We start from the raw sequence: 22,636 nt of genomic DNA on the forward strand, positions 1-22,636 counted from the left end.
CGTGCAGTGCACAGTTCTGCATGGAGTGAAAAGCAATGTAAAATTAAACATGACCAACCGACTTACATAAATCAACTCGACTATCGAGAATTCCCCTGTATTTGTCTGGAGTGTTGTAACGTTTGTTTTGTTTGTAGTTGTTACTGACTGTGCTCTGAGATATTCTTTGATTAAATTGTCGTTTGCCTGTTTTGTTTTGTTTAGCGACTATTTTCACTGTAAAAATAAATACTGAATTATAACATAAAATGTGGAAATGGTCATATCCACCTGCAAAAAGGAAAAAATGCTGTACATCACGAGGAAGTAACTGAAAAGTTACCAAAATTAACAGCATATTTTACTACTACTATTACTGGGGCAACTTCTGTAAGTAACAATCAAATAATAAAACTTCCACATGAGGAGTCGTGTAGATTACAGATTGCGGGAATTTCTGAATGTTCATGTTCTACACCAATTTCAGATTGCTACCAATTTAGGAAAAGAGACTGAATCAGAAGGCGACTGTCCCTATGACGAAAGTGCAACAACTTCGGTGACTTCACCAACACTGACAACTGTGTCAGCTGAACAACAGTTTTCTAACGCAGAAGAAACAGCACATGATACTGCTGATTATTTTCATGAAAATATATCACATTTTGAAAGAAAACAAAATTGAAGACACATTTCCAAATGTAGAAATCACATTGAGATTATTTTTAAGCATGGTGGTAACCAACTGCAGTGTGGAACACTCCTTCTCCAAATTGAAAATGAAAAATGAATTAAGAAGTACAGTGCTTCAAAATAGATTAACCAGTTTATTTCTGATGCTCAAAAATATTAATTTTGAAGAAGTGATTAATGATTTTGCCTATCTCAACTCTAGAAGGGTACCTCTTAATCAAAATAGATTTTTAAGCACTAACCTGTGAATGCTAGGAGAGTTACTTTTGTGGATTATATTATCTATTCATTTAATGTGACTGTAAAGAAATAAAAATATATCTAGAACCTCACTTATTACCTTCTTTGTCTATTCTAACAAAATAGTGCTCTCTCAAGATCACAGGGGTCCCATTACCCTAATGTGCCAGGTCCTCCACAGGTTAAAGATAGCCCTAGTCATAGACAATGAGAAGTTTTCCATGGTAATGTGACACTAAATTATTTCTGACTATTGTTTATATTGATATTGTTAAGGGATGTTTGTTGAAAGATTTGTTACAATTTACTGTAATTAAGGTAAGGGACTAGTTTTTAACTTAGTTCATCTTAGCAAGTAATATTACAAAAATTCATAAATTTAAGTTGTTATAATACAAGTCACGCGATGTAATGCAATATAACAGCACATGGGTATCGAAGAAAATTCACTCACCCTTTCCATATCAAGTATAGTTTTCTTGATTTTTTCAATTTCTTTATCTTTTAAAGACATCTGTTCCACATGTGCCTTTATCTGAGAACACAATTTCTCATTCTCCTTGAGTGTTGAATCCAAGCAAGTCTGACTTTCTGCAAATTGCTGTTGCAAGTCACTCAGAGTATTTTTTTTATTGATGGCATCTTCTTCTAGTTTTTTTATCTGAAATTATAAAACATTTACAAAAACTATATGTTAACACCAGGAACATATCACTAGGAACATATTATTAATGCATGACCTCTCTCTCACCTTCGCTTCTGCTTCTAACGCCTTACTTTTCCATAGAGAAATTTGTGATTGGTAATTTTGAATCACAACTTTATCCTCAAAATCTGACACTGATGCTTTATTTCCTATTTTTTGCTGCAAAATGACCATTACATTCAGAGAAAGACAAATAATAAAAAATTATCGTTAGAGAGTAACACTGTATTATTATTGGCTAGCACATTAGATTAAATTAAAAAGTTATTTTCAATCAAAACTTCCCAGCAGATTAAAAATATGTGCTGTACTGGGACTTGAACTCAGAACATTGTCTTTTGCAGGCAATATTCTTTCTGACTGAGCTGAATGGAAAAGAGAAATTCAAAGTAGAAACCTTTCAATTAAATTTGTATGGGAGCATAGTCAATGTCCCCCCCACCCCCCCCCCCCACCCCCCCGCCCCCCACCCCCTTGAAACCTCTGAATTCCAAACAGCTGAGTGGTGTGGAATTTGGGAATGAAAAGAAGCAAGAAGGTGGCGAATTATGGGAGATTATTTTATTTCTGTTTTGACAACTTACAATTCTGCCAGTAGCTCTCTTGTTTAAACTTACTACTATTATATCATGGCTTCAATTTGTGTTAAGACAACTCCAGCAATTTGAACACCTAATTATTGATGAATGTGGTTTATCAATTCTTTTGTTCTTTATACTAACGTAATATTAATTTCCAAGATAAATTCATTATCAATGAGCAACAACACTGTTAATTTGCACATTACAGAAAACACATTATATTAAAATAACTGAACAAGAAAATAATGCCACTCACTATTGTGATCATAAAGGACAGAGATGAGTGGTGTGGAATTCGGGAATACAAAAAAGCAAGAAGGTGGTGAATTATGAAAGATTATTTTATTTCTGTTTTGACAACTTACATTTGCAGTTTTGACTTTTTTGACATTTTCGTCTCCAAAATCTGATATTATGCTCAATGCAAAGATCTCAGAGTCAACACATATAATAAGATCTGTAACACTTACTACCAGTTCAGACTCTTATCAATACAAACACCTATGAATCTGGAATATTTTGGTTTTATTTATTGATTCACCCTCTCACACATAATTTCATTGGTGTGGGCGGACCTTGTGCAGTACAGACTTGCTTGTTTGGCCCCAGTGTTCAGTCCAATGATTTGGAAACAGTTCATTAAGATATGCTGTAGTACTTCATGCACTATGTGCTGGACAGCCATCATGTTGGTAGCACAGCTTCCTCTTAATCTGGAGAGGAATATCTTCTAGCATCAGTGGAAGATGGTCTGTTAGGAGGCAGCGAGACTTATGCGCATTCAGTGTTCCATTATGAAACATGGGCCTATGAGCTGATGGTTCACTATCCCACACCATATGTTTACGCTCTGTGCACGCTGACATTCCACCTGATGAAGCCAATGGGGATTGTCAAAAAACCAATAGTGCATGTTTCGGCAGTTTATCTAGCCATCATTGGTTAATAAAGCTTCATCACCAAAAAAGATACAAGATACATCTGGAGAATCCTGTCTCATAGCTCATGTTCAGAAGTTAACTCGATTCTCATAATTGTTTTTATGGAGCTCTTGATGGAGAGAGATGTGATATGGCTGGAACTTAACGTCAATGGAGAATGTGTAGGACACTTGCCTAATTCATGCCACTTCCTCTTGTGATTGCACGGGAGCTAACATACGGATCAACTGCAACAGCAGCAAGAACATTAATTTTCTCCTCTTCTGTCATCACTTGTTTTCTTCTATTATGTTGTCTAGGTGTTACACTGCCACTTTCATATAACTGGTTGAAGAGGGTGATAAAATAACTGCCAAGATGGTTGGGATATCTTATTGCATAGCTGTACAAGAATAAACTGCACTCATCCTACATTCTCCGTATTCCTTGAGTATGTTGGCTTCTTCTGCATTGGAAATACCATTGTTGACTCATGAGCTACTGCTTGGGCTGTCACACAATACCTGACTAGCAAGTTGCAAGGCACTCGAGGAACACACAAGCACACTGTAAGCAAACAAAACAACATCTTACCTATCAAATATGTAGGTTGAATGGCACAAAAAAGTGTCGGTGTTAAAACTTTTCAAAATACGATATCTCATAAAAGACTCACACTAGAATCCTGGAACAAACAAAACTGACATTCTAACTTACATTACCCTTGGTTCGTTAACATCAATAGTCATTTTTCCATTGTATGTTTGCACAAAAAGATGCTTTCTAAGTATTATTATAATCTTTTACTTGGCTAACAATATGAGCCCCTGACTACCAATCCATTCTATGAAAACTGCACAGCAGAAGCGTTTTCCATTTGCACAATATTTGCGGTGCAAATTTTGTGATTGACCCTGTATAACAAGAACAAGGGCACACCCAATATTAATCGCTGTGGTATGCATATAGTAATTGTTTCTTTTTATGAAGATGCAGGTTCACTGTATACATGCCCTGGGTTTCTTAATGAGCCATTCTGCATCCTTTTGGTTAGATAGCACGAAAATCAGTTAGCATCCAGATCTCTGATACCATAATATTTCTAGGGTAATAGTGTATTCTGAGCAAGCAAATGCTTTTGGTAAGTTACAAAAAAAATACTAATAGCAACATTTTATCTTCATTGTGAATTGAAAAATGACACGTGCTTTGGAGAGACACTTGAAATCCAAACTGAAGCTGACAAAGTATTTTATTTTGAGACAGGCATGTTATGGTTCTTATGTAGATAAACTTTTCACTATGTTATTTATCTTAATAACTTCTTTGTAAAGGAGACTGGTAATATCACATTTCAGTCTGTAGGGAAATATACACTGTAAAAGTAACGTAATATGTAAGTGACTGAATACACTGCATATAGGTGAGCAAAAGGATTTTCGTACAAGATGTACAACTTTGCTTCTGCCTTTTTTTTCCAGCATTTGAGGCTTTAATGAAACAAATTGGTTGCACATGTATCATTCAAAGTATTTTTCCATCACTGGCCACTACTATCTCCTATCTTTCGGGCAGTGTACAAATCCCGTGTCGAAAAAATGGTTCATCTTTTGAAGCGATCCATGAATCGATCCAATTTGTGACTTCTTCATGAGATCGGAAGTGTTGGTCAGCCAGGCCACACGCCATTGATATAAACAGGTGAGAGTCAGAGGGAGCAATGTCTGGAGAACACGGTGGGTGGGGAAGGACTTCCCATTTTAATGTTTTCAAGTATGTTTTGACCTCTTTTGCAACGTGGGATCAAGCATTGTCGTGCTGCAAATTCACTTTATCGTGCATCTCACTTATTGCGGCCGTTTGTCTTATAATGCTCTGCTCAAACGCATTAATTGCATTCAATAACAAGCACACGTGATTGTTTCACTTGATTTTAACACCTCATAGTACATGACGCCGAACTGGTCCCACCAAATGCAGAGCATGATCTTGGAGCTGTGAATATTCAGTTTGGCCGTCAACGATTTTTTGCATTTAGGGTTATCGTAATGAACCCATTTTTCATCCCCAGTCACAATGCGATGCAGAAATCCCTTCCGTGTTTGCCTCTGAAGCAACTATTCACAAACACATAATGCCGTTCAAAGTCTCTTGGTGTCAGCTCACACGGGAGCCAAGTTCATTCTTTCTCAATCATGCCCATAGCCTTGAGACCTTTTGAAATGGCTTTCTGTGTCACTCCCACTAATCGTGCCAATTCTTCTTGAGTTAGATGCGAGTCTTCACTCAGCAATGTCTCCAATTCTGCATCTTCAAAAACATTCTCTCTTCCACCACTATGCCAGTCTACGATATTAAAATCACCGTTCTTTAAGCATTGAAACCATTCACGACATGTTCTTTCACTAATAGCATCCTTACTATACATACTTGAGAGCATTTGATGAGACTCAGCCGCTGTTTCCTTCATACTGAAACAAAACAGTAACACCTCCCGCAAATGATGAGAATTAGGCTCATAAACTGACATTTTCAATCAAGAACAATTTTATGATGCAGACACAAATCGACTGATGTTTGAATGAAGTTATGCTGACCGAGGTCCAAGCTAACTGCCTGATGTCTGTGATCTGTTTCTTTCAACTGCTACTTACCATTGTCGCCACCTATCGGCAAATGGTGGAAGCAAAGTTGTACACCTTGTAATTTACATGAGATATTAACAACTTTTGCTCATAAGGAACTATATGCTTTGAGAATCAACTATCAATGTGGAGTGGAGTGGAGCGTGCACCGTTTTGAAATTTCCTGGGAAATTAAAACTGTGTGCCAGCCTGGAACTTGAATACGGAATCTTCCCTTCGCAGCACGCTCTTAGTGACTGAGATACCCTGGAACGACTCATGATTTGCCGCTCACAGCTCTAATTCACCAGTAACTCTCTCCCATCTTCCAGACTACACAGAAGTTGTGCATACCTTGTGAGACTAGTACTCCTGGAAGGAAGGATAAATGCAGAGAAATGGTTTAGCCCCATCCTAGGGTCCAGTGCAAAGTTTTAAACTTCCAGGTTTCAAAACAGTGCACACTCCACTGCAGTGTGAAAGATTCATTCTCGAAGCAATCCCCTAAGCTATGACTAAGCCTTTTCTCTGCATTATCCTTCTTCCAGGAGTGCCAGACTTACAAGATATACAAGAGAATTACAAAGTTTAAAAAGTAGGTACAGGGTATTGGTGAAAAGCTATCTCTGAATCTTGCTTGAATAGCTTACATAGTAAAAGTGTTGCCTGTGAAACGTGAGGTTCTAGGTTCAAAAATAGATCTGGCATGTGTGATGCCTTCAGCCTATTACCCGCAACCTACCCTTCTATTTCCTCCACCGACCCTCCATAGCTCCTGTCCTTTTGCCATATGGTGCCCTGTTCATCACTATTGATGCCACCTGTCTTTACACTAACATCCCTAATGCCCATGGACTGGCTGCTACTGAACACTGCCTTTCCCAATGTCCATCAGATTCCAGACCTACCACCTCCTTCCTGGTCACCATGACCAACTATATCCTCACTCACAATTACTTCACCTTTGAAGGCATCACATAAAAACAAATCCATAGTATGTCAATGGGCACCTGTCTGGCACCATCCTCTGACAATCTACTCATGGGCGATCTAGAGGAATCCTTCCTAACCACCCAGAATCCCAAACCCCTCATCTGATTCAGATTAACTGATGACATCTTTGTGATCAAGGGTGAGGACACCCTATCCACATTCCTCCAGAACCTCAACACCTTCTCCCCCATTTGCTTCACCTGCTCCTCCTCAACCCAACAAGTCACCTTCCTCAATGTTGGTGTCCACCTACAAAGATGACTACATCAGTACCTCCACCCACATCAAACTTATCAACAGCTAGCAATACCTCCACTTCGACAGATACCACACATTTCATATCAAGAAGTCACGCCCATACAACCTAGCTACCTGTGGCCATCACATCTGTGGTGATGACCTGACCCTCTCCGAATATATCAATGGGCTCACCGAGGCCTTTGACCAAAGTTACTCTCCCAACTTCATACAGAAATAGATTTCCTGATCCTTATCTCTCCAGTCACCCACCACCTCCCCAAGTCAAACCATCTAGACACACAAGGAGAATTCCCCTAGTGACTTTGTACCACTCAGGACTGCAGCAACTGAATCATTTTTTGTGCCTTGGTTTTGACTACTCTTGTCATGCCCTGAAATGAGTAATATCCTACCCACTATCCATCCCACCTCTCTCACAGTGGTATCCCACCATTCACTGAACACACACATTATCCTTGTCCATCTTTACTCAACCCCTGCTCCCAACCCCTTGCCTTGTAGCTCATAGCCCTGAAATAGACCTAGATGCAAGACCTGTCCCACACATCCTCCCCCCACCACCCACTCCAGCCCAGTCATGAGTATCATCTAAACCATCGAAGGCAGAGCTAAAGCTGGACCACCCAGTTGCTAAGGACACTTACCAACACAATGTTCTTCACTTCAATGACTGTTTCATAGCCTGCGCCATCTGGATCCTTCTTGCCAGCACCAGCTTTTCTGAACTGTGCAGGTCGGAACTCTCCCTGCAATATATCCTATGTTCCCGCAAACCTCCTTGGCCTTCAACATCAGCCACTGTCCTTCACCCACCTACCTCCTTCCCTGCTCCCACTCTAGCACAACACAGTCCTCTACTCCACCAATGCACCCACAGCCTCTTGACTGTTCCCCTTTTCTGCTCCCCCTTCACTCCTCCCCATTAACATCTAATTTCCTGACTGCACCTAGCTGCCATACCCTCTCCCCACAATGTCCCTGTATGCTCCCACAAGCAGCACTTTACTGACCTCCAGCCCTGCCCTTTTATTCCTCCCCATCCCTGCCCCAGTCTCCAACTTAATCCCACCACCCAGACTGCTTTCCCATCACGCACAGTTTCTTGCAGTCTGACCTCAGCGGCCAGAGAGAGTGGTCATGTGTGCGAGTTGTGCCTGCATGAGTGAATATGTGTGTTTTCAACTGTAGAAGAAGACCTTTGGCTCAAAGCTTGCTTGTTTAGCAGCCATTTTGTTGTGCCTGTTTGCGACTATACATCTCCATTACACGATGAGTAGTAATCTATTCTTTTCATAATATTGTCATCACTCCATCTCAACTTTTCCATTGAGTATTAAATTTAATAGATAGCATTCATGCAATTAACTACTGTGACATCGTTACGGCAATTTTTTTTTTACTTTATTTTTCCTTAAGAGCAGAGCTGTTCATATATGTCATTAGTCTTTACAAAAATTTTAACTAAAGGGATCTTTATTACTTCACTACATAGCACAAGAATTATTCTTAAATAGTTTACTGGTTGGCAATACAGATATGCAATGAGGTGACTAAAGTCATGGGGTACCTCCTAATATCATGTTGGACTTCCTTTTGCCCAGCAAGTGCAGCAACTTAACGTGGCATGGACTCAACAAGTCGTCGCAAGTCCCCTGCAGAAATACTGAGTCATGCTGCATCTATAGCCATTCATAATTGTGGAAGTGTTGCCAGTGCAGCATTTTGTGCATGAACTGACTTCTCCCTGTCCTGTAAATGTCTGATGGGTTGGTTGGCTTAATGATGGAAGGGGTCAAACTACAAGATCATCACTCTCTCATACCTGGAACAGGCAATTCAACAAAACCACATACCAAAGAAGCACCTAGTGCATGAAACCCAAGGAAAGAAAACCACACGGTTTACTGAAGGTCAACAAAGTCTAGAAAAAGAAACAAGGGGGAAAAAAGTAGGGAAAAGAGAGAAAGGCAGGTGATGTGCCCCATCCATGGAGCAGCCAGAGGCCCACAAAGGCAGAAAATGCAATGGGGGACATACCCTGCAGAATGGAATAAAAAATAAAAACCTCACAAATAAACTGTAAAACCAGGTCAGCCACTTAGGTGTCATCCACTAACACCAGGGGTGCTGCGTCAGTAACACTTAAGAATCCATAGCAGGATGGCTAGGTTAGGACAGTCCAGCAAGATGTGCCACAGGACAGTGGGGCAGATTCTCGCAACGGATGAGATGACCATGAGTTTCAGAGCTGACAAAGGCCGATTAAGTCCTTGGAGGAGGCCTGTATGGAGAACCTCCACAAATTCATGATTTCCTTTATCACCTGCAGTTGCTTCAGCAAAGTCACACTATGCCATTCTGTATTCCACATCCTATATGATCACAGGTCCAGTTTCAGAATATCGATTTCAAGAGGTGGCTTACCGGTAGTCAATTTGGCCAGTCAGCCTATCACGTGAGTTCGTTCCCTGGGATCCCAACATGACCTGGGGTCCAGACAAAGACGACTGAGTTGTCCATATTATTTCAGAGCAAAAAAGGAATCCCAGATAGTCATAACAAGGAGACGGTAAGGGTAACACTGGTCAAGAGCTTGTTAACTGCTAAACGATTTGCTACAGGTGAGGAAGCACTCACCGGTGCCACAACAGATATGCCCCAGAGCATGAGAGATGGTTACAAACACCACAGTGAAAACACTGCAGCCATCAAGCAAGGAGTGGAGTTCATTACATTCTGCATGAATGTTAGCAAAGCCACCAGAATAGTTAAGCCATCAGTATAGACTACTTCTGACACCCAAAACGTGCCAATAATGGAGAGTAATTGGCAGTGAGGATCTCAGAATGAGTTGTGTCTTTTAGACCTTCTCATAAGTCAAGAGAGAGAGCTGTGGACGAGGGATGCAACCATAAGGTGTACATGAGTGGGCCTGGAGAAGAGGTCACAGAGGGGAAAGCTAGACTTCAGAGAAAAGGGACTGGATGCCGATGGCAATCATAACCCCAGATGTGGGCCACTGTTGTGGGAGGTCAATCTTTATATCTGGAAAGAGGAGACGGTAGTTTGGGTGCTCTGGAGAGCAGCAGATCCTTAATGAACAAGCAATCAACTATTGCTGGAGCAGAACCCGCAATTGTGGAACCCCTGCCTCCATTAGGAGGCTGAACATGGGGCTAGTAAGAAAGGCACCAGCTGCCTGTCGTACTCCACAGTTGTGTATTGGGTCCAGCATCTGTAATGTCGAAGGTGATGCTGAACAGTATGTGAGACTCCTGTAATTTGGAAGGCACTCGACAAATGCTGTGTACAGTTATAGCAGAGTAGAGTGGTCCATGTCCAAGCTGGTGTTGCTGAGGCATCAAAGAGTGTTGACGTGCAACCAACATATACAATTTAGTTGACGAAGAAGGGGGAAGCCGTGCCAACCGGGCACCGAAGACCAGTCCCAAAAATCTTTGAGAGTCCACCACACTGACGGACTGGTCATCAAGGTACAGATCCTGATGGGGATGGACTGTGCAGTTGCAATAGAAATGCATAATGCCGGTCTTGGCAGCTGAAAAATGGAATCCATAAATGAGAGCCCAAGATTGCGCTCAGTGTGTTGCTCCCTGCAGTCTGTGTTCAGCAACGCCCATCACTGACGAACAAAAGTAAATACACAAATCATCAGCATACAAAGAGGACACTGAACACCCCACAGCCACCACAAGACCATTGATAGCCACTAAAAAGAGAAGGACACTCAAAACACAACCCTGCAGAACACCATTCTTGTGCAGATAGAAGCTGCTATGGGAGGCACCAGCCTGTTTTTGAAAAGTGTGACATGAATAAACATTTCCAATAAAAGGGGCAGCAGGTCACGGAGGCCCACTATGTAAAGTGGTAAGGATGTGAGGGCACCATGTGGTATCATAAGCTTTATGCATATCGAAGGAGATTGCAACAAGGTTTTACCACCAGGCAAAAGCCTTTCAGATAGCAGATTCCAAGTAGATTAAATCATCTGCAGTACAGTGGCCTCAACAAAAACCACCCTGGGTTGAAGCCACAAGATCCCAGGAGTCAAGGATCCAATACAGCCTTCAACTCACCATATATCCACGTAACTTGCTCAGGACACTGGTTAAATTGATCAGATGATAGCAGTCCAACTCAAGAGGCAGTTTTCCCGATTTCAAAACTGGAATAATGATACTTTCTTGCCACTGGGAAGTGAATCCCCTCTCATTCCAGATATATTAAAAAGGGCAAGTACATGACATTGACTATCCACTGATGAATGTAGAAGCATTTGGTCGTGCACCTGGTCCAGTCCAGGTGGTGCGTCGGGCAGAGAGCAAGGGCACTGGCAAATTCCCACTCACTAATAATGGCATTATAAGGCTCCAGGTGGCAGGGAACAAAAGATAAATGGAGTCATTCCACACAGTGTTTGAGAAGATGGAATGCGGGTGGAAAGTGGGACCAACACTGAGGCCTGGGTAAATGCCAAGCAAAATGGTCATCAATAGTGTGTGGGCTGTTGAGGATAACACCATTCATGGAAATTGCTGGGACACCTGTAGGAAGACTGTGGCCAAAAATGTGCCTGAGCCTCGTCCATACCTGTGAAGAAGGAGTACGCGGCCCTACAGCAGCAGCATATTGTTACTAATAAATCTGTTTCTGGAGTTAAATAAGATAACACCCTCAGGCACAAAACCATTTAAAGGCCAAGTGGTGGTCAAAATATGGATGTCATTTGTAGCACTAGAGGGAACAATGGCAGTCTTTAATAACCACAGCAATTTCGGGGGTCCACTCAGAGGCAGTCTTCCATCGGGGATAACCCAAGGAAGAAGGAATCAGCAAAGCAGCTGTCGAAAGGGTGGTGTCACTCAAACTCCATATGAACTCATCAGTGCTGTCACAAAGTGGAGTGATTGAGATGGCAACTGACAAAAGGGCATCCTAATCCACATTAGTAAAGGCCCCCTGACAGCGTGTCCAGGTTATCGATGCTGGAGAAAAGGTAAGATGATCAGAAAATGATCACTGTCACACAAATTGTCAAGAACTCCTCATGATTGAGATGGCAACCAACAAAAAGGCATCCTAATCCACATTAGTAAAGGCCCCCTGACAGCGTGTCCAGGTTAGCGATGCTGGAGAAAAGGTAAGATGATCAGAAAATGATCACTGTCACACAAATTGTCAAGAACTCCTCATTAAATGGAGGGGAGGAATCCACGGCTACAGATGGAAAGATAAATGGCTGCGAAAGTGTTGTGTGCCACACCGAAGTGTGTGGGGGTTCCACTGTTGAGCAGGCAGAGATCTAGCCCAGTCAGCAGGTCTTCAACAAGGAGAAGAAATGGGGGAGAGAGCTGTTGAAGGAGGGATAGAAGAGCAGGAAGGAGGCCAGTATGGGGAGAGATAAAAGTTATATATTGTTACCACAGAGTCTAAACGGATCCAAATGGCCCCCCCTTCTAGCACAGTATGAAAAGGAACCCAGGAACTAATAACGTCCATGTGGACCAATTTACAGTCACAGTCACCATTGCAGGCTCACAAAGGGCCAAAATCTGATTCCAGCAGAAAGTTTGGAAACAATGAAGAGTCAGCAAAGGAGTCTCCACAAAATGAGATTCCGACAATGCATTACAAGCTACAGAGTAGAGAGAAAGAAAGACTGCAATTTCAGAAGGTGATGATTGTAAACATTATAGTTTCATTAGAGGACAGTAGTACAAGAGGCTGGATGGCTGTCGAATAGGCTGCAATCAGTCAATGTCTGTTACTAGTAAGGACACAGTGACATCTGTGAATGTAAAACCCCAATTGAGAGGGAGGGGACAACACCCCCTGGAACGTCGAAGATGGGCATCATCCTGAAACTTACACATCTTTCTCACCTTTGAAGGTTGAGAGGAGGTGTGGGCACTAAGTGAGCAAGTTGCAGCAATATCAAAGATCTGAAAGGGAAGAAGTGACCTTGAGACCTACAGAGTGTGGGTCCCAAGTCCAACTCTATGTAACAGGCTTCTTTCGTGGAGATGCTGGGGAGGGACGTTCTTAAAGGGAACCCCAGTCCCAGCAGGTGTCAGAGAAGAGGATTTCCTCTCCGGCTGAGGAGAAGGCGTGGTTCTGTGAAGGGAATGGGAACCACCAGAGCGGAGGAAAAGGAAGAGGGACAGGATGGAGGTAAGGAGGAATGAGAAGGAAAGGATGCAACAGAAGCAAAATTAGACATTAAAGATACCAGGTGGAGATGGTTGAATTTTTGTTAGGCCACTGACTAGGACAGGCAGTCGAGAGTTTTGAATCCCTGAATGTTCCTTTCCTTTTTATAAACTGGATAATCCAGTGAGTGATGAAATGTATGCCAGCAAAGTTCACACAATTGGGTGGTGTGGTGCAAGGATTCTCCCCATGGAAGGGACAGCCACAGTCATTGCAAACAGGAGTTGCCTCACTTCGTGAAGACATGTGACCAAACAGTGGCACCAGAAACAGTACATGGGAAGTTGGATATGGGCCTTCATGGCACAATGGTAAACCATAACTATGACCTTTTCCATAAGGTTATTCCCATCAAAAGCAAGCATGAAAGCACTGGTATCAATGTCTTTTCATTAGAACCTTTCTCGACTTGCCAAACAAAATGAACACCACACCAGATTAATGATGAGTTCCTTGTCAGATTGAAGAAAGAGGTCCCTAGGGGAAGATAATGTCCTGGGTCATATTTAAGGACTGGTGAGGAGTGGTGCTCACTGCGATGGCTCCTAAGCACTCGCAAGCACAAAGGGACTGGTGAGGAGTGGTGCTCACCGTGATGGCTCCTAAGCACTTGCAAGCACAAAGGTAAGCCAACTGACCGGCAGAAAAGGGTTTGATCAGTAGGGAAGCAGATTGTGTCTTACTAAATGAGTCAACTTCATCTTTGATATTTTCTGTAAAAAAAGAAAGGTTTGGTAGCAGTGGAAGTCACCCTATCTATCCTGGAACAAACCAGGTAGCAGAGAAAGGACTTCATGCTAAGTCAATGGGTCTGGCCATCTTCCCTAGACGTGGCCCCAGAAGGGAAGACCAAGGAGAAAAAGTTCCTGTCAGAAGAAGTGGCTGTGGAAGAGCTTAGCATGCTTCAGGTGAAGAGTGCCCAACCTGGTACCATGCATTCCCATCAGGTGCTCACTTTGTGGGTGCCACACAGCTGTGGCACGGGCTAGCTGGGACAGCAGTTGTTGCCGGAGTTCCAATGCCTCAAAAAAATGAGCAGCAACTCCTACACATACACAAAGCAGGAATAGCTCAGGTACCAGAAGTGGGATCCCTGTGTTGTCAGGGGGCTCAGTCATTTGAGTACATAACAGCTCCACCACACAGAGTGGCTACATGTTCTGGTGACCTAGCAAGGAGGAAGTTAGGTCTACAGTGGGAAGGAAAGGGGGAAGGTGGGATGGGAAAGAGGAACTCACAACAGAGATATTAGGGAGGGAGTTCTTCCCCAAATGACTCCCACTATAGGAGCAATTTTGAAAGGGAGGTCAAATTCCAAGGAGGATCAGATAAAAAAGGGAGAGTGGAAACACGAGACACAAGACAAAAGGGAATAGCAGAACTGAGGAAATAGCCAGATTGTCATATAGGGAACCAGGTGAAGGGGGAAGGAGGGGGGATATGGGATGGGAAGGACTGGATATGGGGAAGGGAATGAAACTCAGGAGAAAAGAAAGGCTGCAATAGCTCAGGGCCCCATGTACACCACACATGTATCCACAAATGAGCTGTGAGCCCCCGAGATGAAATGTTCAGTGGGATTCATGTTGTGTGATTGAATTGTCCACAATGTTCTTCAAACAAATCATGAACAATTGTGGCTCAGTGACATGGCACATTGTCATCCACAAAAATTCCATCACTGGTTGGGAACACAAAGATCATGAATCATTGCAAGTGGTCTCCAAGTAGCCGAACATAACCATTCCCAGTCAATGATCACTTCAGTTGGACCGGAGGAACCAATCCATCCCATGTAAACACAGCCCACACCATTATGGAGCCATGACTAGATTGCACAGTGCCTTGTTGACAACCTGGGTCCATGGTTTCATGGGGTCAGCACAACACTCGAACCCTACCATCAATTCTTACCAGCTGAAATTGGGACTCATCTGATCACGTCATTGTTTTCCAGTCATCTAGCATCCAACCAATAAGATCACAATCCCAGGATAGGCACTGCATGCAGTGACATGCTGTTAGCAAAGGCACTCACATCAGTCATCTGTTGCCATAATCCATTAACACCCAATTTTGTCGCACTGTCCTAGCAGATATGTTTGTCATACATTCCACACTGATTTCTGCAGTTCCTTCATGCTGTGTTGCTCATCTGATAGCAATGACAACTGTACACAAATGCCACTGCTCTTGGTTGTTAAGTGAAGGCCGTCTGCCACTGCATTGTCAGCAGTGAGAGGTAATACCTGAAATTTGGTATTCTTGGCACACTCTTGAGGCTGTAGATCTAGAAATATTGAATTCCCTAACGATTTCTAAAATGGAATGTCCCATGCATCTAGCTCCAACTACCATTCCGTGTTCAAAGTCTGTTAATTTCCATTGTACAGCCACAACCACATCAGCAACCTTTTCACATTAATCACCTGTGCACAAATGAAAGTTCCACCAATGCACTGCCCTTTTATACCTTGTGTGCATGACAGTACGGTCATCTGTATATGTGCATATTGCTGTGTAGAAAACTAATTTTTTTTTTTTGTCACTATGAAAAGTTTAATACTATTTGTATTTTGTCGGGAACAATATTACATTTGACGCCTTTGTTTCACAGTTTGAATTCATTGTTGGTGAAACATATTTCTGCAATACAAACCACATTATCAGAAACATTAAGTTCTACTTGAGAGGAGCAGATGGATGACTTCATTTCATTATCTGAGATGAGAGCAGATATAAGATGAACTAATCAGCACCAAAATTAATACCACAGGCTAAACTCTCTCCTTATCACTACACACATCTAAGAGATGTTAAGCACAACTAATCACACGTTATCTTTGCCATACAGCTATTTGTTATGTTATGATAATAAAAATCTTACCTCTGCAGAGGTATATTGTTGAGGCTGCTCCCTAAGAGGAAACAAATCAAAAACAATTGTATTAGTGGATATGTTTTAAGAGTTCCAACTAAAGCAAACTACAAAGTCAAATATGAAGATCTGCTCTTAAGGATTATGGAAGATACAATGCCATCTTTACAGAATGAACTTTTATATACTATGTAAAATACAGGATGGTCTACGATACGTACATGGAGATAGGTTACTATTTACCAAACAGAGGAAATGGATGGGCACATAGAAAAATGAAGACACATAAGACAGGAATTTGAGAGCGATAAGCAAAACGAGTATGCTGCAGCACTGCACCAGTGTAAGAGTGCACATGCAGCATACACTGACATGGAGGAATGGATTGGGTAGGGGAAACAATAGAAGTAGAGTAGAATGTGTCAAGAGAATATGGGTGCAGGATGAGCAGAGTTAGGGTCCCAGGACAGGGGTGGCAGTGGATGTGGGAGAGGGGACTAGCAGAGACCAAGGCAAGGAGGATTACAGGATATAATGACATGTTACAAAGACAATTCTGATCTATGTAATTCAGAGAAGATAGTGTTGGGGGGAAGCATCCAGATGGCACGATTTGTGAATCAGCCATTGAAATCAAACACATTGTACTCAGTAGTGTTTTCCACCACTTAGAGGTCAACTATGATCTCAGCCACAGTTTGGTGGTGGCCATTCTTCTGGGTAGATAGCTTGTTGTGTATTCAACCCACATATAATGCTGCTCAGAAATTGCAGCAGAGCTGGCATGTGTTATGACGGCTTTCACAGGAGGCCCTGTCCTAGGGGCCCTAACTTCACTCATCATGTCTCTGTACTCTCTTCCACATATTCTCACATTCCACTGCAATCTCCCCCACAATTTACTCTTCTGCATCACCATGCAATCCACACGTTCATCTGTGCTGATGCTCAAGCTGCATTCTTATCCTGCCTCTCCCCTCTGGATTTCCATCATGCAGCTGCTGGCTGTGCCCCCAGCCAGTCATCAACCATATGTCCCCAACACTCCTCCACAATCCCAGCCCCCTTTCTCCCCTCCCCCATCCTATCCTATATAATTGCTCACTACAGTCAAGCTGCAAATCCAGGACAGTGGAGTCAGTGGACACACTGTGTGTGTGTGTGTGTGGAGGGGGGGGGGGGGGGGGGGGGGGGCGTGCACTCTACAGCTTGCACAAAAGCTAGCAAAACTCTCAGTTTCATTTATGAGCCATTCAATGACTCAACCCCTTTAATACCCAGAGAGTTATTACCTTTACTCCTTAAATCATCAGAGAGAGAGAGAGAGAGAGAGAGAGAGAGAGAGAGAGAGAGAGAGAGAGAGAGAGAAAGAGAGAGATACTGCATATTTTTTACTCTTAAATTATTGAGAACTTTGAATTTTGGTCTGCAATTCTCTCAGCTTCTCACGTTAGTCATTACACTGGGAGCTCTTTTCTGTATTATAAATTCACCTCAAAATCAAAAATATCTAACAAATATCAAAGGAACTAAAGATGATGATCAGTACAGCTCGAAACAACAGCATGATAGTACACAAGCTATACAACACCATTAAAAATAAGATAAAAACATGAGACGTCAAAAATAATTGCACTCCAGATATATCAATGTATAACAGTAACACACTATGCACACTTATGCCACAAAACTCATCACATTACAAATACAAAATGGCACACCATAGCATAACACAACCAGCTCAAATACAAAGTTAGTAACATGAAGAAACAAAGAATTAAAATATTCTTTGAGACAAATAGCAGAACACAAAACAGATTAAAAACCATGATATATGAGAACAATAAACAAAATACTCCAATAACATATGACTTGAAACTCAAAATACATTGGAAAAACAGCAAAAAATTTTAATATGAAATACAAAGGACATGTAAGGGAATGTTAGCCACTTCACATATGCAAAGCATCTAATAGAGAGAAAAAAAACCATCACAGTTGGATAAAAACAGACATGGCAGTTTACAGGATAATAACAGAAAAAAGTGAATACTCATCCTCCAGGAAAAGTAATTCATTCAAATGTAAAAAAAATGAAAATATGCTCAGTGGCCAAAAAAGTAATAACAGAAGAACAGTATCTGTATTACTAAACAGCCTGTTGTGACACATGTATCCAGTTGCAGGTTGCCTATCTAACGACTTCCAGGGGCAACAAACCCCCCCCCCCCCCCTTTTTTTTATTTTATTTTCAGTATTTCTTACAACTGTTAACCAAATTTAAAAATCTAAAATGCTGTCATAATCTACTCATTAAGAGGCATAATCTTACGTTACAGGTCTAATGCAGTATGACAAGTATTACAGCAAGAAACTGTGTATACGCGTCTTGAGGCAGTCTAAAGGTGCATTTACACCTGTGGAGCATTTTGTGCACATTAGGCACACGTGACCACTGCACAAAGAGGCAATGAGGTGCTTGCACCAGAGCAAAGTCATGCATGCCTCTGAACTGTGCACACAGGTCACCGCACGCAGGCGCAGCAGTCTCCCCATCCCAGGAGGAGAAACACATGCAATTGTTTTCTGCAGTTTTCTACATTTGGTGTTATGTTTTACTGTTTCCTGCTGTTGAAAGACTCAGTTTTTAGCACACATTCAAATTTACCTTCATGTTAACAGTCTGGCTAAGTTGTCCAGTGAGAAACACACAAAATTTGAACAGTATCATTGTTAATTTTATCTCATTTTTTCTAGCTTGTTAATTCCATGGATTATACTGACAGAGTGAGGCTAATTAATTGTCTATAGATCCTCACAAATAAGAACAACCTGGAAACAACAAAGGCAAATCAGAACAAAATAAAAAGCCTTTGTTCGTACTTCCAATAAAAACGTATTGAAGAGGAGTGATTCTGGGGCCCTTGATGTGTCAGAGCTGTCCTGGTTGCTTTATGATTTGCTTTCATTCATAATTAATTTGTGTCGATAAGGGAAAATAAAAGAACATCGAGCTCTATCAGAAATGTGTGATCACAAAATTCTTTTTCATTTACAAATGGAATCAGAAACTCAACATCTAATGTCTGGTATTTCTTCATGAGCCACCAGCTGGAATCTGTATGTTGGAGATCCATATACTGCTGAAACTGTGTCGTTCTATGCTTCACAGATATGAATTCCCATTGCTACCAGCTCAGCCATTCAATCAAATTCATCACAGAAGCAATAAAATTCCTGATGTGTCAGACTCTTTCTAATCCCTCAGTTGATTTTATGGTTCTTACTTTTCTCTTTAAAGTTTTCTCCTGTTAAGACTTCATTATTATGATTATGATACACATTTTGCAATATAAATAAAATACACGTAGTGGAATATTCTTGACCTGTTCATTTCAAATGTTAAGGACCTAGCAAGTGTTTTGTTCCCAACAGCAAGTCTTATACAGAGGTTTGACAAAAATATGGAAACACTGCAAAAAATTCATGCTCAAATCTAAACACAAATGCGAGCCAAGCCTGAAGGTTGTGCTGTTGTATTTGACCACGAACAACTCCTGTGTAATCTCTTCTATGCATTGCAAGTATCAGTTGTGGTAGGGACCGATGACCTCAGCAGTTTGGTCCTTTGGGAATTCACACAGTTGTGGTCAGTACAGTGTTTTCTGTAACTGTGAGTGCATTATGTTGGAGCTAAGTGAATTTGAATGTGGACAAATTGTTAGTGCCTACATGGTGGTTGCTTCCGTAACCAAGGTAGCCAAATTGTTTAGTGTTTCATGAGGCACCATATCGAAGATGTATCCCATATACAGAATTTTAGCAGCTCAAAAAAGACAAATTAGCTTTGATGAAGGCACACCAAGAAGATGACACTTGTTACTTCCTGAAGAGTCTCTGGAGTGTGATAAACATCCTTCTTCTACAAAGGCAAATATTTGTAAAACTTACAATACAAGAAGTTCTGTATAATGAACGGGATGATGTAAGTCCGTGCAGAGTTTTCCTTCAAAACAGTGAGTGTACACCAATTCATCTTACTTTGGCATATACAATTTTTCTTCTGCTCTTATACTCCCTCAAAAATTTGTCTGTGTGAAATTTTTCTTGATTGTTCTGCTGCAGATTTGGGAGAGTACTATGGTTCATTACATAATATGAATACCTTTATTATTACCTTTATTACCAGTTCTATGTCATTCACCAGCCACAGCTGGACAGACAGCATCAAGATACAACATTATCAAAATACATGAATATAACTCTACTATGATAGTAATTTAATACTGCAAGACATATTTAAGTTATAAATTAGATCACAATATTAAAACAACTATAAAATAGATACAAGTATATAATGAAATTTAATGCAACAGTTGCTGTTGGAGTCATGGAACTGAGCTGCAGCTCAAGTAAACACTATACTATAACTAGAGAAGAATTCTTCAATATTGTAGAAGGGTTGCTATTTTAGCTTACACAAAACAGTAGTTTTAAACTGCTCCCATGGTAAAGACTGAATGTGATCAGGTAGAGCATTAAACAATTTTAGGGCCACCTTTGGAAGCTGTTTTGTGTGTCTGCTAATTGACACCTTGGCATGTCGATACTGTCTTTGTTGCGAGTGCTGTAGTTGTGAACTTCATTTCTCTTTCTGTAAATATCATGGTTTCTCTTTACGTGGAAGAGGCAGTTCAATATACTGCTGGCTGTAAACAGTTAGAACTCCTAACCTGGTGAAAAAATTGGTTTACAGTGGTCTGGGTTTTTTTTTTTTTTTTTTTTTTTTTGGGGGGGGGGGGGGGCGCTTGAAATAATTATCCTCATTGCTTTGTTTTGCAGTAATAGCACATTCTTGCAGCCTGCAGAATGGCCCCAAAACAACAGACCATAACTGATGTGGCTGTGGACCATTGCATAGTACACAGTTAGAAGGTACTGTTCTGGTACTACACTTTTCAGTTTCCTCAAGAGGTACAAGACCATAACCTCCTATTTCTTCTATGCTTCGAACCTTGACAAGTTACAGTATTGTTAAAACAATTCTAATAAAACAATGAAGTCATTTTTATGTAAGATGACTCAGACTGGTTGCCAGTGAACAACTGGTGACTGCACCTGTGTATTTATGTATGTTAGCTGTCAATGAGTGGAAATTCTTTTGACAGTGCTAAACAGTCAGTCAAGAAACTGGTTCTGACTGCACAAGGAGACAACACTACAGCTGTATCGATTGACCGTGATTCATTTAATTAGACTGCAGTGTTTGATGCCAACTAAATGCACCCATTATTCTTTCTGTTAAAATAAAAAATAAATAAAATACAAAGTGGAAACAGAAACATTTTGTGTATTAATTACTTTAGATGCAGAAACATCCACAAAATGTGCTTCCATTTGTCAACTCCAGATAGAAACCCATTAAACAGAAGGTCACAACCTTTTATTATAGTCAATCCACAGCAAAATCTCACCTTACGTGAATTTAATCTCCCCTTCTACTTTCATATATGAATTGTACATTCAATTTCAAGAAAAATTTGTATGTATTTGGAGTTTCCTGAAACACGGATAATTAAAATCACCTGAGGATACAATAATAGGCCTACACTGATTGTAGTAATTTGTTTTTCTATCCTGCAGTGTTCCTGACACTGCCCTAAACCTGCACAGACTCAGTTGGCTTGCATATGCGGCATTGACACTATTTAATAACTTGAATTTACTTGTGGATGAAGACAGATATCAGTGTCACCATCATTTCAAAAATGTTTTTGTACCTTTATCAACAGTGAACTCACAATAACGCGTAGTCCAAAACGCTCTGAAAAATTGTACATGCAGCTTACCATTTGCTACAAGATACATAAATCAAGTGCACATGCTTGATAAATAGCATCATTTCATATTTACGGTTATGGCTTATGAAAAGGTAAATGATTTATTAAGAAGCTGATACTCCACCCCACGTGAAAAATCATACACTATTGGCCATTAAAATTGCTACACCACGAAGATGACGTGCTACAGATGCGAAATTTAACTGACAGGAAGAAGATGCTGTGATATGCAAATGATTAGCTTTTCAGAGCATTCACACAAGGTTGGCGCCAGTGGCAACATCTACAACATGCTGACATGAGGAAAGTTTCCCACCGATTTCTCATACGCAAACAGCAGTTGACAGGCGTTGCCTAGTGAAACATTGTTATGATGCCTTGTGTAAGGAGGAGAAATGCGTACCATCAAGTTTCCTACTTTCATAAAGGTCGGATTGCAGCCTATCGCGATTTCGGGTTATTGTATCGTGACACTGCTGCTCGTGTTGGTCGAGATCCAATGACTGTTAGCAGAATATGGAATCGGTGGGTTCAGGAGGGTAATACGGAACGCCGTGCTGGATCCCAACGGCCTCGTATCACTAGCAGTCGAGGTGACAGGCATCTTATAAGCATGGCTGTAACGAATTGTGCTGCCACGTCTCAATCCCTGAGTCAACAGATGGGGACATTTGCAAGACAACAACC

General features: G+C 41.2%; 1 protein-coding gene across 3 annotated transcripts in view; it reads right to left on the bottom strand.

Moving 5' to 3' along the window:
• LOC126480911 (centromere-associated protein E-like) overlaps positions 1-22,636 on the bottom strand; it is a 588,622-nt gene that overhangs the window by 543,852 nt on the left and 22,134 nt on the right. For all 3 annotated transcript variants that reach the window (XM_050104316.1, XM_050104317.1, XM_050104318.1), the window contains exons 4-6: positions 16,119-16,149; positions 1,664-1,777; positions 1,367-1,573 (exon numbers count right to left, since the gene is read on the bottom strand). In XM_050104316.1, coding sequence (XP_049960273.1) covers positions 1,367-1,573; positions 1,664-1,777; positions 16,119-16,149 — 352 coding nt within the window. The remainder of the gene's footprint in view (positions 1-1,366; positions 1,574-1,663; positions 1,778-16,118; positions 16,150-22,636) is intronic.

The sequence above is a fragment of the Schistocerca serialis genome, chromosome 5 (genome assembly GCF_023864345.2).
Source record: "Schistocerca serialis cubense isolate TAMUIC-IGC-003099 chromosome 5, iqSchSeri2.2, whole genome shotgun sequence".
In the NCBI taxonomy this organism is placed as follows: domain Eukaryota; kingdom Metazoa; phylum Arthropoda; class Insecta; order Orthoptera; family Acrididae; genus Schistocerca; species Schistocerca serialis.